The following is a 16898-nucleotide window of genomic DNA, read 5'->3' as shown; positions in this document are numbered from 1 at the left end:
GGTATGAGTCTCAAAGAGAAAGAAGAAAGATGGTTTATATATTCTCACCAAATTTTTGCAATACACACGGGCCATCTTGTTAGACGCACCCCTCACATTCCAGGCTATGATATTGAAACTATCCATAAAAACAGCAAAAAGAGAGCTCCAATAACAAACCCGAGACTCAACATGATGTCCCTGTCTTCGACGATCCTGCCTTTAATGGACTCTCAAGTTGCAGCCCAATTTTCTCCGTCGAAACTTGCACCATACCCGCCGTCGATGCTCCATCCTTATCTACTGGTGAATTCTGCAAAGAGTTTGGGCGAGGACGCTTTCGCACAGTGCCATTTGTTGTCTCACCTTGCTGCTGATGATGAACATTGTGCCGGGTCCCCGAAGAAGCCACACTAACCGGTTTTCCAATATTGATGCCCCTGCTTAATTTTACTTTGGATCCAGTTGCATGTGTTGTACGTTGGTGATTAGGCCTTGTCCAAGTATTGGTAGCCTTGTTAGGAGTCTTCTTTACTTTTGGTTGGACCTGATGGGTGCTAAGAGAAGGCTTTTGACCCATTTTATACTTTTCTTTCCTAATCACTTGAGTCCAACCTTCCAAATCCTCATGTTGTGCATGGTCTACATGAACAGCATGCAAATCACTCTCCACCAAATCCGGGACAATAACATTTACAGTCTCATCTCCAAGATTCTTGCCAAAATGAAAACTTGCCTTTTCCACATGTACTTGATTTTTTGAATTTGAGCTTTCTGGCTGCTTTGCTACATCGCTGATCACCTTGGCATTAGTTCCTCCTCCTGCATTGCTGTCAGTCTTGCACACCTTCATATCATGACCAAACTTGAGACAGGAGCCACAAATAAGGTGAAGACTTTCATATTCAACCTCATATTCAACACCTTCAACAAGAATCTTCTTAGTCACTGACAATCCTAAATCTATCTGAACACAGGCTCGAGCATATCGTCCTCTTTCAGCTAATTTTGTTGCCAAATCAACCTTAACGGGAATGCCAACTGCAGCCGCAACACGGAGCATTGCATCTTCTTGGTAGCACCAAATTGGTAATCCGGAAATTCTAATCCACACTAAAGTTGCTCCAAAACAGTTTTCACTTGATCTAAACTCTTGATCCCAAGACTTCACAGCCACATAATTTCCCTCGATCATCCACGGACCTCCTAAGAGAACCTTTTCTCGCTCCTCAGCTACATCAAACTTCACAAGAAAGTAGTCAAATCCCACGTCCAATAAATCAAAACCTCCCTTAATCCTCCATACCGTTCGGAGTTTATGAGACAATGCAGTGTAGCTATAATGTTTACCTAGCACCTTAATCACTATAGCATCCTTATAAGGTTCTGCCAAGCAATTCTTAGCTTCTTGGGTAAACGTGACACTCGGTGGCAAGAGATCTCCTTGCTTCCCAGAAACTACCGCAATGTTATCTCCCGATAAAGTTTCAACAAGTGAAAAAGTTTTAGCAATCTTGGAACCCACAACTTTGTCCCTGAAAGAAACCTTCAAAGGCTTAGATTGGACCTTATATTTATGGGCTTTGGTTTTCTATATTTTAACCTAATAAGAGGTTATAAATACCTCATAAATTAAGATAGTCATAGCATAGAATGATTTAGAGGTTTTCAAAACCCCTTTTTTGGTTTTGTGATGGAACCATGGTGTATACAATTGAGGTTGAGGAATCCATCTCTTATTGTATCGGGGAATTGGGTAAAAGGTTGAGGAGTCCATTCGATTCAATTCCCAAACTATGGCTTTGACAAGTTAGGTTGAGGAATTCCTTTCTTGTTGCGTCAAGAAATTGGGTAGAAAGTAGAGTGATAAAAAAGATAAACATAAAGACAAGAATTCAAACTGAATAAAAAAGATACATTAAAATTGAAATAAAAATAAAAATGATAAATTGAAATTGAGTACAAAAAGATCGAATCACTCTACTTCCTACCAAATTTCTTGATGTAATAAGAAAGGGACTCTTCAACCTAACTTGTCAACACCATAGTTTGGGAATTGAATCGAAGGAACTCCTTAACCTTTTATCCAATTTCCCGATGTAACAAAAGAGGGACTCCTCAACCTTAATTGTCCACACCATGGTTTCATCACGAAACCAAAAGGGGTTTTGAAAACCTCTAAATCATTCTATGCTATGACTATCATAGTTTATGAGATATTTATAACCTCTTATTATGTTAAAATATAAAAAATTCTAAACCCATAAACATAAGACCCAATCTAATAATTAAATAAACAAAATTAAAATATATCAAATTAAATTAAAATATTTAAAAAATGTAAACTAATATTTTCTAAATAACACTTGAACTCTTCATATCACAAACATTTGAAGTACGTATCAGTATGTAAATTTAAAATTATTTCAGAGACTAACATAAATCATATTTATAAAATTTAAAAATTAAATAAAAATAATTAAAATTTAAAAAGTTAAATAAAAATTCATATATTAATATAAATTTACAGATCAAATTAAATCTTATTTCTATGCGTGATAAAAAAATACTTCAATATAAATTATTTGATTGGAAGCCTAAGTGGGCACACTTCTATAGTTATCCATCCACCTCTCACTTATTAAGTAATTCAATGATATTAGTATACTTAATTATGATATTAACTGGTATATTTTTACCTTTTAGAAAAGATAAAGAACCACTCGTATACATGTATTCATACATATACATATTATATTATTATTTATTTTTACATTTATAAATACTTCCATAAACTGTTTAACAAATAGAACGTATATTAATACTAATAAAAAAAATATTATATGTGTATTTTATGTATATATCCTTTAGTTTTCATATTAAAATAATTAAAGATAAAATATTTGTTTTCTATAACATAAAATAAAAATGCACATTTAGTAATATTTACTAAAATAAGTACAAATAATTTATTTTAGTATTTTAAGTCGTTTCTAACTTCCAAAATGGCAACTGAAGTTAGCATTGTAAGTTGTAACAATGATATATGGATATAATAATAATAAGAGTGAAATTTGGGAAAGAACTAAAACTAAAAAAAAAATATTAAAGCCAAAACAGAGTTTCTAATAATTCATTTAGATTGGTTGAGTAATTAATTTATTTATCAGCTTAAATAAATATTAAAAATTTAAATTTTATTTTATATATGTAATAATTCGTTAACTATATCAAAGTCTTAAATTAATTTTTAATTTATGGTAAATTAATTTTTAATTTATCCGATTTAATAATATTTGCAAAAAAAGTGGCCTCTAAGGTAGCGATAGAGACGGAAAGATTGAGACTGAGAGACAGAGATTAAAAGATATTTGGTACAAAATAGAAGACAGAAATTAAAATAAGAATAAAATTTTAATTAATTAATTGAAATGATGATATTTTAGGTATAAAATATTATTAAAATTTTAATTTTTATTTGTAAAAATTTTAGTCATTTGTGTTCCTACATTTTAAAGGTACTGAAATACTGAAATTTTAGGAATAAAGACAAAAAATTTAGTATCAATATCTAAACCAACAAATAAAATATTGAATCCCAATCTCTCAATTTATCTCAATACCTCAAAATAAACGCTATTAACGTAATGTTACAAGTAATACATATACTTATATCTTATTAATACCAAATATCTATTATAATTAAATGCAATAACTACTAATTGCACTATATTTTGAGCTAGGACACGCTTGTTTCACTAATGCCTTCTTTTTTCTTATATGCACTTAAATGTTATACAAAATAGTAATACAGCTACAAAACTCACCGGAGTAAATAGGAACACAAATCTGATGAATTCAAAAAAAAATTGGAAGTTCTAATAACACATGTGGAGGTTGGAGACATAACCGCCGGCCTCAACATTAATTATGGAAGAAGAAATAGTTGAAATGACTTTGAAATAAGTAATTAATTAGAAATTAGTAATTACCACAGTACTAATTAATTAAGTTCTCAAATTAATGAATTAACTTGAAAAACAAATCCTAAAAATTATTTTCAACTTTCAAATACGCGTTAACTTTACTTTTCTCTATTTCTTTTTCAACCTTTTAAAACCATGAATTGAGAATATGAGATCCTTATTTTTCTTCTTCCTCACCAAATAAATAAATAAATAAATTGCCACAATCCACAGGAACTGCTTGCCACGTCAGGTAGGTGTCGGTGAGATAGTGTCAAAATGGTAAATAAAGCTAAAAACAAGTGGCAAAAACGACAATAAAAAATTCCCAAAACGACGACGCGTATATATAATTATCGTCGCCATTGTTGCAATCTAATCATTTCCCGCGGCTTTGAATTTCGCAATTTTTTTCCACCGTCACTCTAATTTCTTTTATTTTTCTTCATCCAAACAAGAAAATCAGTACAATTTGCTCAGTTTAATTTTCCTCGCGGAAATCGATTTCAGAAAAAGAAAAAAAGAAAAAGGAAAATTCGAAACCCGTGAACTCATTGCTCTTATCACACCGTTGCAAATGCGAAGCAAAACGACACGCGCACATTTTTTTTCTCTCTTTCTCTAGCTGATGAGTGATGGAGCAGTTATAGTAGTTGTTGAAGTGAGGAAGCAGTGTGAAGTTTTCAGATCTGATTTTTGATTCAATCGTAGAGGAAAATGATGAGCTGGATGGAACTCAGAAGAAGATAATGAAGTTCTATGTATCTACCACCGGGATAAAGAGAGTCACCTTATCGTCGAAGGCCGCCGCAGCAGCTAACGCCGCCGCCGGAGGAAAAGGATCGTCGAAGTCTACTGCCGCGGATGCCGCCGTTAGTCGCCGGAGTTTTTCATCCCGGACTGTGCTGCCGGCGGTGGTTCTGTTCGGGATCGTGTCGCTCTTCGTCTTCGTGAGGATCGCGGTTTTGGTGCTCGAATCTTCCGCTGTTTGCTCCTCTCTCGGTAATAATTTTTCATTTTCCTTTTCTTTTTATCTGTCCTATTTGCCGTGTTTTTCTTTTTAAAATAAATTATTTATTTACCTCTGCACTTTTGATTCAAATTAGTTGTTGTTAGTATTAGCACTAGCAGTAGTTAATACTCAATAGTTTCGGTAAGTGAATGAAGTATGAATAAGGTGAGCGTGTGTGTATTTTGGGGTGAAAATTTTGTTTGATTAGGGGAGAAGAAGGTGAAAAGTGAAGATGCGTGTGAATTTCAGTGTAGAGTGTAGTTAGTAGTTAGTGGTTACTGTAGATAGTAAAAAAGGAGAGGAATGTTATTGTTTAGACGTACGAAAATGGAATGGTTCAAGTCTTTGGAACTTTTTTCATAATTCCTTTTTTCTTATTTATGATTTTTAAGAAAATAAAAATAAAGACCTTTTCACTTTTCAGTTTAATTTGTCTTGTTATGGGGACCACTCAGTGACAACTGACGAGGATATTGATTTTCTAATATATTTTTGAGAAAATAAAATATAATAATAACAGATTAAAAATTAAAATATGAAGAATTTATCTTATTACTGTTTGATATTTTATTTTTAAATATAAGTATACTTTTAATGAGTTTTAAGATTAATTTTGTTATATTTTCAGCATAGTGATTTTATATTACTTTTGTTTTTTATTTATATAATTTGCGGTACAATATATAGTTGTATTAAATATTTTTCTATTGAAATTAATTAATATATAGGAGTAATTTTATTTGTTGAAAATTTAGTGACAGACTGACAGTACTATATATTGGTTAAAATGATTAATGTAGGTTGCGTGGGATGGAGGTTCTTCAGCGGGGGTGACCCATCCCTGGTAAGTAATGTTCCTCATCTCCAATTCTGGAACCTGTTCCCTGTTTGCTACAATTAGCTTTGTTATTTGCATTTTTTTATTCACGTTTTTATTTTCTTTTTTTTCTTGGAGAGAGTAATAGTAGATTACATAATGAGTTAAAAAAAAGTTTTCTTAAAAAGAAAAAAAAAAATAACGGGAGTTTATTTTTTTGCGAAGCACAGGTACATTCTAGAAAGAAATTAAATTAAAACCTTATTTGTAATAATGATACAATTACACCATGATTTGATCTAAACAGATGATGCGTGTTTTTTAATTATTATTTGGTGGTGATTGGCAACAGAGAGACGGGATTTATATTGCCTTCCGATTATGCGTCAATTTCTTTTGTTCATATTTGTTTCCATAATAAAATAATCTCAATAAATAATATGATAAATATGGTACGTAATAAGACCTTCTAGGCTACTATTATATGTCTAGGTTTAATTTTAAGTTTTCTAACTAACAATTTACTTTTCATAACATGATTAGTTTTTTGTTGAAGTTATTTTATTATGTATTCATGAAAAAAAAAGTTATGAAGAGCAATATTTAAGACAACTTTTTCCAAATGTGTATGCAATATAAAATAGAATGTGTACCATGCAAGGCTATACATACTCATCTTAGTCATCTGTCATTTTTTCTATTGGCTTAATTATAAGAATGTAATTTTTTTTTTTAAAGAACTTGTATTATCATTCGTAAATTACGTTTCATAAAAGCCGGGTTAATTTTATGCTTATAGCAACCATTTTCTCGCTTTAGCAACCTCAAATGTATGTTTAGTTTTATGAGAACTGCTGGCATAGACTTTAGCTTATCTTACCACCACTTAGTAGTTTATTATTCAATGTTTCTGTGACATTCATTCTTTTTCTTGTCGTGTATTGCATGTATATATGCATAAAGAAACTCAGAGATGAGCTGACCAGAGCGTTAATAGAGGTAAATGATGACAACGTTAATGAAGGAGAAGTGGTGTCATTCAACGAGCTTGTGAAAATGATGGCGTCTGAGCAAGACTTTAAGGCGTTTGCTATCAAGACCAAAGCCATGGTACAGAAAATTTTACTGATTTATTCTTTAGCTATAGTTATTACCCTTGGACCTTGGTGATAACGATAATGGCGTCTTGTTAAATCGTTTTCCTCGTGATTCTTTTTTTGTTCTCTTTTGGCGTTTAGTAACAATCAATCCTGACACCAATGAGATTATTTGTATGCTTGCATCATTGAACCTTGGAACTATAAAGAATGTTGTAAATATAGGAATTTGAATGTATATACTGCATACTATAGGGTAGATTTATTAGGCAGTAGTCCCACGGCCCAACAATATTTAACCAAGCATAGCGTATACATGCAATTCATCAGTACAGTTGACCCTATTAATTCATAAAAAAGATTAAACAAGTACAGATTTTGTTTGAGCATAAATTGAGAAAAATTTGTAGTGTGTTTGAATAGTTCTCTAGGTAAATAAATATGTGCAATCTCATATGTCCGTATATGTGCAGCTGTTACAGATGGAGCGCAAGGTGCAATCAGCAAGAAAGCAAGAATCAGTTTATTGGCATTTAGCTTCACATGGTGTACCAAAAAGCCTACATTGCCTTTGTCTGAAATTGGCTGAAGAATATGCCGTAAATGCCATGGCCAGAACTCGCTTACCTCCTCCTGAATATGTGTCTCGCCTTTCTGACCCTACCTTCTTTCACATAGTTCTCCTAACTGACAACGTCCTTGCTGCATCTGTTGTTGTAACCTCTACCATTGAAAGTTCAGCCAGCCCTGAAAAATTGGTTTTTCATATTGTTACGGACAAGAAAACTTACACTCCAATGCATGCCTGGTTTTCCATAAACCCTGTGAAATCAGCAGTTGTTGAAGTCAAGGGATTACACCAGTACGATTGGTCTGAAGAAGTGAATGCTCGTGTCAAAGAGATGGTGGAAACTACTCAATCAATTTGGAAACACTACTACAAGAATTATACAGAAGAGGATGAACTACTCGACTATAATCAAGAGTATAAGAGATATTTGGAAGCTTTAAGACCCAGCAGCCTTTCCTTGTTGAATCATCTTCGAATCTACATCCCTGAGGTAATTAATTTGTTAATTTTTTTTTTAACACTGAATATTGATATATTAACAACGGAAACATATAGTGATCTGAGGTTTGATGTGTAAATTTAATATAAAGCTTATCCATAAAAATTTCCATATCATTTTTCACATTCTAAACAAACATATACCATTGATGATATATGGCTGCTTTTTTCCCTTTTTTTTTTTTTTTTCATAATCTGATGTTGGTATGAACACAGCTGTTTCCAGATTTGCACAAGGTGGTGTTGCTGGATGATGATGTTGTAGTACAGCATGACATATCTTCGTTGTGGGAAATTAACCTTAATGGTAAAGTCAGTGGTTCAGTATTCAAGTCATGGTGTTATGATGAGGAAAGCTGTTGCCCTGGAAATAAATACGTGGACTTCTTGAACTTTTCACATCCTATCATATCAGTCAACTTTGACCCTGACCAGTGTGCATGGCTCTATGGCATGAATATCTTTGATCTTGAAGCTTGGAGGAGAACAAATATTACTGAAACCTACCATCGATGGTTGAAACTAGTAAGCCTAGCTATAAAACTCTATTGCATTTTCCTTACCCATATGTGAAAAAGAAGAAAAAGTAAAGTTATATATGTTTGGTTCTTCTGTATTATTAATTAAATGTGTATTATTTATCCATGTTTACACAGAATGTGAAGCATGGGCTATCATTGTGGAACCCAGGAGTGCTTCCACCTGCATTGATTGCTTTTGATGGTCAAGTGCATCCGGTGGATTCATCCTGGATTGTTACTGATTTAGGTTATCGCCATCAATCAGAACAAATTAGAAATATCAGACATAGAATGGAAGATGCTGCTGTTGTTCATTTCAATGGCCCTGCAAAACCATGGCTTGAAATTGGTTCACCTGAAGTTCGTGGTCTATGGAATACATATGTTGATTTCTCAGATAAGTTTATTAGGAGCTGCAGGATTACAGCGTGAAGCATTTTCCACCATCCCCCTCCCCAGTATTATTGATGAGATTGAAGCAATTATGATGAAACCGTATGGGATCGGAGGGAAGAAGGTTTTGCCTTCAGTCTCTGACTCATGCTAACAGATGATATATATAGGTGATGAAGAACTACTACCACACAATATATACCTTATTAAAAAGAAGCAGTAGCTGCATCAGTTTAAGAATCGATCATATATAAAGCATTTATAATCTAGTTGTCTAACAGTACTGTAAAAATTACTTGCTTTTTCTATATAGATCGGAGTAATTGTTTCACTTGTATAGCATTATAATCAATAATCCAATACGACGTGTGACGTTAAAATACTAGATAAGTATTTGTTCTAATATAAAAAGAGTTCTGTTTATTGCAAAACTACTTCTTAACATTGCGTACACTAAATGTTTTCTCTTCCTTTTACATAATTTCAGCCGTTTATATTTCTGACTACATAAGATTATATTGAGAATTCTATGTAGTATTCTATCCCTTTGTTCATGGATTTCAGTAAATCAATTCAGTGTAACATTTGAAAGAATGATTGTTAGAGTTTTCAATAATTTATTATGAAACCAAAAAAAAAAAAAACTAATTAACACCGATGAAACTACTACCACAGGTTGATAATAACAACTCCAAAAACAGTGGTTTGTGTAAGCACAAGTGTCAACTGAACTGCTGAAGTAACTTAGTGTGGAGGGAAAAGCTAGAGCCAGTGCTAACTGTGCTATAAAGCTTTTAATACACGTTTGGAACAAAGATATTTCGATAGAGATATTTAATTTGCGTCTTTTCTTCTGAAAATTACATTAAAATATATGATATTTCAGTGTATTCTATTTTCTTCGTCTTAGTTCTACCTATACCTCTAGAATTAAAATAGCCATTGACATTAACTTAAAGAATGTACCAAAATGCAACATGCTATATAGATAGATATAGAATCCATATTCGTGAAATGCTGTGGAATCAGAAAATGCCATTAATTTTATGTACGCCTCCTTTGCTGTTCCCTTTTTCAAGCTTTAAACTTGAAATTCTTCAAAAGTAGGGACATGTATGTTCTTCCCAACTACTTGTGAGTTTCTTTTTTTAAAAGAAAAAAAAATTTTGAGTTGCCCTATATATACAAGAAGATTTGTATCATAACACTTGTTTAAAAAAATGAGTGAAGTAACTATTCGATCAATCAAGTCGGTTAGTTAAACATAACTTTAGCAATTAATAGAAAGCATTTCTTTTTTAGCAATGGACACAAATTTGTGGATGATATATCTATATAAACATACGGATACTCCAACATTTTCAATTAACTTTTACTCTTCCAAGTTCACACATTAATAAACAAGCATGTTAGTAATACTAGTGGCAAACAAACAAATAACAAAATAATACGAGATAGGGATGAAAATAAAGACAAGCTTTTATATTGAAGATACATAAACATTGTATTAAGTATATAGGTGCGGAATGCTTGTTGTTTTTCCGAGAAGAAATTAAAATTTGATAGTAGTAATTAAAGGGAAATTCTAAAGTGGCACTCATTCAGGAAGCTTTGGATATATGTATGGAGTATGGAGTATCCATTATAGGCACCAACTTGCAATTATTTAGATAGATGATAGATAAAATGAAAACCATATAGCATAATTTCCAGAGGCTTTAGTTTCCAGCATATTATCAGCTGCATCCAAAGGTGAAAACAAACAAATCATGAGAAACATATCAAATTATAAAAGGGCTCCCAAAACCCACTAATTACTGCATACAAGAATTTAATTTAATTTGAATGTATGTCACGAAAATTATTTAATTTTAAAATTTTAAATCGATAAAAAAAATGAGAGAAATAAATAGTTATATGTTGTCTCATAAGGTTTCATAGGTAGGAACACTTTTTAATTTGAGTGTGATTGTGATAAATTTTTTTTATTATTTGTTTTATGCTAAAAAAATCTTATTTGGAATAACAAAAATGATTAAATTTTAAATTTTTTTGTTATAAAAATTTTGATATCATGTCATAAAATTATGTATTTCAAGAGTTTAAAAGTTTAAACTAATAGAATAAAACACATAAATCATTATATAAAAATATTATTTGTATACTAAATTTAGCCATAAAAATAAATCACTATGTATTTATGTATAAATATATGTATTATTTAATTTATTTTTAATATATATTTTATATTTTAACATATATTTTATACTAACAGTAATTTTATTAACTAATTTTAGTATATACCTAATATGATTATTGATAATTATATATTTAATAATGTACACCATTTATTAACTAATTTTATTAGATATCTGAATTTCTATTATCAAAAAAATTCGATACTTATTAGTTTTTTTAATAAAAAAATTTTAGTGTAAGACAAATAAAAAAAATTTACACAATTTATCAAAATCCAAAAAAAAAAAAAAACTTTACATAAAAAATGTTCTAGATATATAATCGTAAATCATTTATATACTTCTTTCAGCCTAAGACTAGTGAAATTATAATTAGCAGAACTTAATTATTATCTTGTTTATGTTTATGTTTGGCATGAATAAAAATTTGATTCAACTAAGAATTAAGTAGGTAGCTAGATAAAGATATGAATAATTTAAGTAGTAATTGAATGTGCTTACACAAGCTGGAGTGCAGTGTGATCTTGGCGTGAATATTGATGATTATTGGAATCTAAGAGATTTATTGGGAAGAAATTCCTGTCATATGTTTGTGACGCTATGGTGGACTGATCTTCACACATGTTCCCATGCATCAAATTTTGCTGTTCTTGTTCCTGTTGTTGTTGCTGCTGTGCTCTCTCATGTTCAGCTATCTGCATATATACATAGTATTAATTAATTCATTAATTAATTTCATGTATGCATAGAAGAATGAAAAGTGAAACAAACAGACCTTAGCTCGCAGATAATTGTTATGGTTTTGCAGCTCAATTTCCTGCACATGTTATAAAAGGGGTATTAATTTAATTAACTAGATAAGTATAAACTATATATTATATTATGTACACACAAAAAATCAATCATTAAATTAATCTTTCATAAAATATATCACATTAATAGATTTATATACAAGAGTTTATTTTTTTTATAGATTCATCTTTATTTTTAATTTCAATTATAGTAGTAAATAATACTAATAGCTTTGTATGTTAACTAAACCAATTTTTAGGAGGGTTACGTTGTGTTAGTTAGTTAGTCCGCATAATATAGTAAATATAAAATTTAATTACTAAGATAATGGGAAATGCCAAGTAATTATTAAGCTTTAGGGAAAAACAATGAATTAATAATTATAATAAGATCTTTATTAGGGAATGGTATTATTGATGAGAAGTACCCTCTTTTGCATGAACTCCACATCAGCAAACAATGTTTCATGCTGCAAGCAAGAATTTGAATGCGTACGTCAGACCATATATCAGAAACAAATCTACAACTTGGATTTGGAACAAGGACAATAATGTTAAAATAATCCGCAAATTAAATCACATGTAATAATTCAAATTAAAGTATTTATTAATTTTTTTTTTGCTCTCCATAGTATTTTTAATTTGATACATCAAAAACTAATTTGTTATAAATTTAAACTCTATTTAAAGATTTGATACTGACGAATGAATTATTGCATATATAAAATAAAATTTAAGACTATTCGATAAATTCAAATTAATTGTACTTATTAATTATTAGCAAGTTCTTTAACAAAACAGATATTATGTATTAGAATGGCCTAAATTAATTGTGATCATTAGTTATTAATTATATATAATATCTATACCTTTCTAGATCGAACTCTGCTTAAACCTTTCTCCAATCTACTCTCAAGGTTCTTTAGTTCCTTGAGGCTCAGAGAGCTAAGAGCTTCACCAAGGATGTGCCTGCAAATCAAAACAAATTAAACATCATTAATTATTAATTAATAATATGGATGCATACATACATTAATATATAGAATTGAAATAGTTAGTTTTCATAAAAGAACAAAGAAATAAAACTCACCTATTTAGATTTTGAATATCACGAATCTGTCTTCTTAATTTGGATGATTCTTGCTGATAAAACTAATGATATTTATAAACAATGTTAAGTATATATGACAAAATAAAGTCCTAGGAATATAAAATATAGATCACTAACTGAAAGAAATAGTGATTAAAAAAAAGATGGACTTTTATATATATTTCAAAACTAATAATAATGTGCATTTTTTTTATATCATGTGTTCAAATTTTTTTCAGTTTTTTTTTTTAATTATATTATTTATCTTAAATTACAAAACTTTAAATCTAAATCCTAAATTATGAAGTTAAAAGAAAATTTAGCTAATATTAATTAACTAAAACTTAATTTTCTATAGTCCCATATATATAACATCATTATAGGATAATTAATAATATAATTTACCTGTGTATTAGCTTCAGATACAGATTCTGTGTTTGAGGAAGCAGCACTTGCTTTCTTATACCTTTCGATAGTTCCTCTAACACTGCAAATAATTATACAATCATAAAAAATTAAATCAATATTAGTTATTATCAGAGATCAATTAGTAATAATAATAAACAATATAATATTGAACTTTAAAAGAGCTGAAATTATAATTGAAGCCAACAAAGTTGATAATGAACATTATTATTTTTTATTAATTAATAATTATATATAGCATCTAGCAGGTAGCATAACTAAGATGACGACAAGTAGGAAGATTCTAATGCTACTACAACTTATTATGACTCAACCTTAATATTCTCGAGATTCTGATTGGTTGTCCCTGCCACGCTGGAACATAAGATTCGACAATGCCATTGACTTAAGTACGTATATATATTTAATATACTTATTAGTAGTTATTAGTAAAACTAGTAAGTACTTCCATTCAAATCCTGCAAGTCTAATATAATACTGTTTTTACTTTTTTTTTGTACTTGGCATACTATAAAAATATAATTAATTAATATGATGATGACATATGTTATATTAAATAATTTAATTAGATTTATTAAATTATTTAATATTTTTTAATTATATAAAGAAGGTATTTTATCTGAATAATCACCTAAGCTAGTGTTTATACATGTACCCTTTTACTATTCACACAATCTCTATATTTGAAGAGTTTAAAAAGAAAAAAAATTGTATATATAAGTAAAAGGATAATGCTAGGTAAACAAAAAAAAACAGCAGCCAGAACTTGTCTTATTCAGTATTATTAATTGTCGTAATAATTAATAAATGTTAAATAAGACAAGTTATGACCGTTTTTAGCTGATTTTCTTTAGTTACCAAACATTTTCGTAGGTAAAAATTATATATATAGGGTTTAAAGAAAGACCTTTATAAACAAAAACTTAAAAAAAAAAAAACTAATTGGAAAAAAGTACAACACTATACTAAATAAATTTAAGGGTATTTCACTAAATAAGTATTATAAATATATAACACTGTAATCACACTCTATTTATAGGAAAAAAATTTGATTAAACTCTCTCTTTCGCTTTCAATATTCTGCTCTCATGTTGTATGTATTTTTCCTTCTAAAGAATCAGTGTCAGTAGCACTCAGAAGAGAGAAAGAAGTAAAAAGAAGTGCATGCTATCTCAATAAACACATAATAAATCATTTTAAAAATTAATTTCCTATTACCCTTCTTGTTTACCCTCTCTAAATATTTTTACTCTCAACACAAATTGGTGAAACAAGTGTAAGAGTAATAACTTATTATAAGTGTGTGACTTTTTTTTTTTTTTTTTAAATTGATTCTGTCTTGTTGAAACGTCCAAAACTACATAATTGAGAGTAGGTAAAAAATTGACGTCAGGAATATGAGGAAGCTTTATTATATTTCCAGAAAAATGAAAGCAATCAAGAGAGAGAAGTGATTTGCTTTTATCCATTCTTATATCATGGTTTTGCTTTTAGCTCTTTCTTATTAATTAATGTTTCAATTTAATAATAATTAATAATCCGTATTCTTTTGTTTTAAATGAATTAGTTTGGATAATGTTTTTCAAAACTCTTTATTCACCTGAAATTTCTTATGTGGAGACAGTGAGGTATGGGCATTGATAATTGCCCATAAACCCTAACCGCAACCATGATGATTCATTCCTCCACTATATGCAAGGACAAAAATTCAAGAAAGTGATGAGGAATGAAATGAAATTTCCATAACCCTAAAGTCACAACTTATTTATTGGTTATGAATTAATGCTGCAAGAGAAGAAAAAAAAAATCAGTAACCATATTTGAGCATGAAACCCTAATATGAATATCTGATTTGGTTTCACTAATTCTAAATTTTCATTAATTACCAACACTAAAGAACCCTAAATGTTGCTCCTTTCACAGGTAGTTGGGTCCAGTTAGGTCAAGTTAGTTGAATATTAGTACAAAATTTGGTGATTTAGTCGGAATAAAAGAAAATCCCCATTTTTGTCTTGTGCGGAAAAGTGAAAAGTGAAACCCTAACTCTAAATTGCGGATCTGACATGCAAACACTAATTAATTAATTAAAGCATATAGAGAGAAGGAAGAGTGAAGAAGATCAGAAGAAGAAGAAGAAGAAGTGCATTATTTACAGATTTGTACTGGAAAAAGAAAACCTTTTTGAACTTTGGTATCTGACATGTGTAGAGAGAGAGAAAGAGAGAAGAGAATGTTGCACAAGAGAAGCTAAAATTCCAGAACTGAAAAAATCTGTGTGTACCCTAATTATTTGTGAATAGATCTGATTCTTCTTACTTCATCATCATCATCTTTTATCATAAATCAACTACTTCAAGTGTGTGTGTTGCACCTTCTATATACATTCATTATTTCATTATTTTCTTTTCAGTTATTAATTACATAGATTTGCAACTTATTTTCAAGAAAAAGAAAAACTACACAAGAAGAAGAGAAAAGAGAATATTTTTTTTTAATTAGAAAACAATTTAATTTGAATGAACCTGTTGTTGGCGTACTCGTAGAGGCGGCCGCGGCTGGAGAAGACGACGAGGGCCACCTCGGCGTCACAGAGGACGGAGAGCTCATAAGCTTTCTTGAGCAAGCCGTTGCGGCGCTTACAGAACGTGACTTGGCGGTTGGTAGTGTTTTCAATCCTCTTGATCTCAATCTTGCCTCTCCCCATCTTCTTCTGATGTTGTGAGGATCCTTCTTCCGGTGCTTGATTTGGAAGTTCCATGGTCCCTTGATTCTGCTGAGACTATAAAAAAAAATTAAGGTATTAGTTATTTATTTATTAATTAATCATTTCACTATTAGCAAAAAAAAAAAAACCAAACAAGGAAAAAAATACTGTCCATTAGCATAGAATAGAAAATTATGATGAAATTAAACAAGTGATGAATAAAAGGAAGAATGAAAACCTTTGGGAATGAAAACCCTATTTCAAGTTGTTTGGGATAACACAAAACTCAGGTGAAAGTTTTGCAGAATATGGAAGTTGAGTTGGATTATAGCTAGGAAAATAGACCTTCCAACCATTAGCCAATTACTTTCACTTGTGTTTTTGAGAGAGAAATTAAGAGAGAGAGAGAGAAGGGTGAATGAGGAAGCTAGCTAATAAGGTTGATATTGAAGTATGAAAGCGAAACAAAACACAGAAACTTCTCCGATTTAATTTGTTGTGTTCGCGAGTCGGATATATTTTGGATACGTCATCGATACTTGTTTGGTATGCATTTTTCTGTATCTAATCCTGTTTTAATAAAAAATAAAAAATTTTTTACTGGATACGTTTAGACACGTCTAAATATTATCACGTGTCAACGTGTCTAATTTTATTCTTAACATGTATTTTTTAGATGAGTTTAGAAATAATATATATTATTAATTATTAAAACAAAAAATATTTTAAATATTTTATATAATTAAAAAAATATTAAAAATAATTAAAAATTAATTTATATTTTAATATCACTAAAATATTAAAATATTATTATAATTTATCTAAAAATAATTTAT

At 30.1% G+C, this 16898-nt stretch overlaps 2 protein-coding genes across 3 annotated transcripts; one reads left to right on the top strand and one right to left on the bottom strand.

Annotated features, from left to right (window-relative positions):
• The first annotated feature begins 4302 nt into the window (after nt 1–4302).
• Nucleotides 4303–9284, top strand: GAUT15 (galacturonosyltransferase 15). The gene is made up of 6 exons (XM_016310634.3): nt 4303–4946; nt 5757–5800; nt 6737–6883; nt 7344–7931; nt 8156–8464; nt 8596–9284. Exons 1-6 carry the CDS (start codon nt 4694–4696, stop codon nt 8890–8892), a joined length of 1638 nt encoding a protein of 545 aa, XP_016166120.1. The 5' UTR covers nt 4303–4693; the 3' UTR covers nt 8893–9284.
• Nucleotides 9285–10304: 1020 nt separating this feature from the next.
• On the bottom strand, nt 10305–16478 carry SHP1 (K-box region and MADS-box transcription factor family protein). 2 transcript variants are annotated; one of them, XM_016310635.3, is made up of 9 exons: nt 16301–16478; nt 15881–16137; nt 13338–13419; nt 12933–12994; nt 12712–12811; nt 12271–12312; nt 11827–11868; nt 11553–11746; nt 10305–10593 (listed from the first exon to the last, which is right to left on the bottom strand). In XM_016310635.3, exons 2-9 carry the CDS (start codon nt 16114–16116, stop codon nt 10590–10592), a joined length of 762 nt encoding a protein of 253 aa, XP_016166121.1. In that variant the 5' UTR covers nt 16117–16137; nt 16301–16478; the 3' UTR covers nt 10305–10589. The 2 variants fall into 2 exon arrangements, with proteins under 2 accessions (XP_016166121.1, XP_020962678.1); XM_021107019.2 differs by lacking the exon at nt 10305–10593 and having other exon boundaries at nt 11549–11746.
• Nucleotides 16479–16898: the final 420 nt, after the last annotated feature.

This window comes from Arachis ipaensis, chromosome B7, assembly GCF_059453495.1.
Source record: "Arachis ipaensis isolate K30076 ecotype BB chromosome B7, ASM5945349v1, whole genome shotgun sequence".
In the NCBI taxonomy this organism is placed as follows: domain Eukaryota; kingdom Viridiplantae; phylum Streptophyta; class Magnoliopsida; order Fabales; family Fabaceae; genus Arachis; species Arachis ipaensis.
The sequence above is the reverse complement of the archived record's forward strand: the minus strand, read 5'-3'. Positions and strand labels throughout refer to the sequence as shown.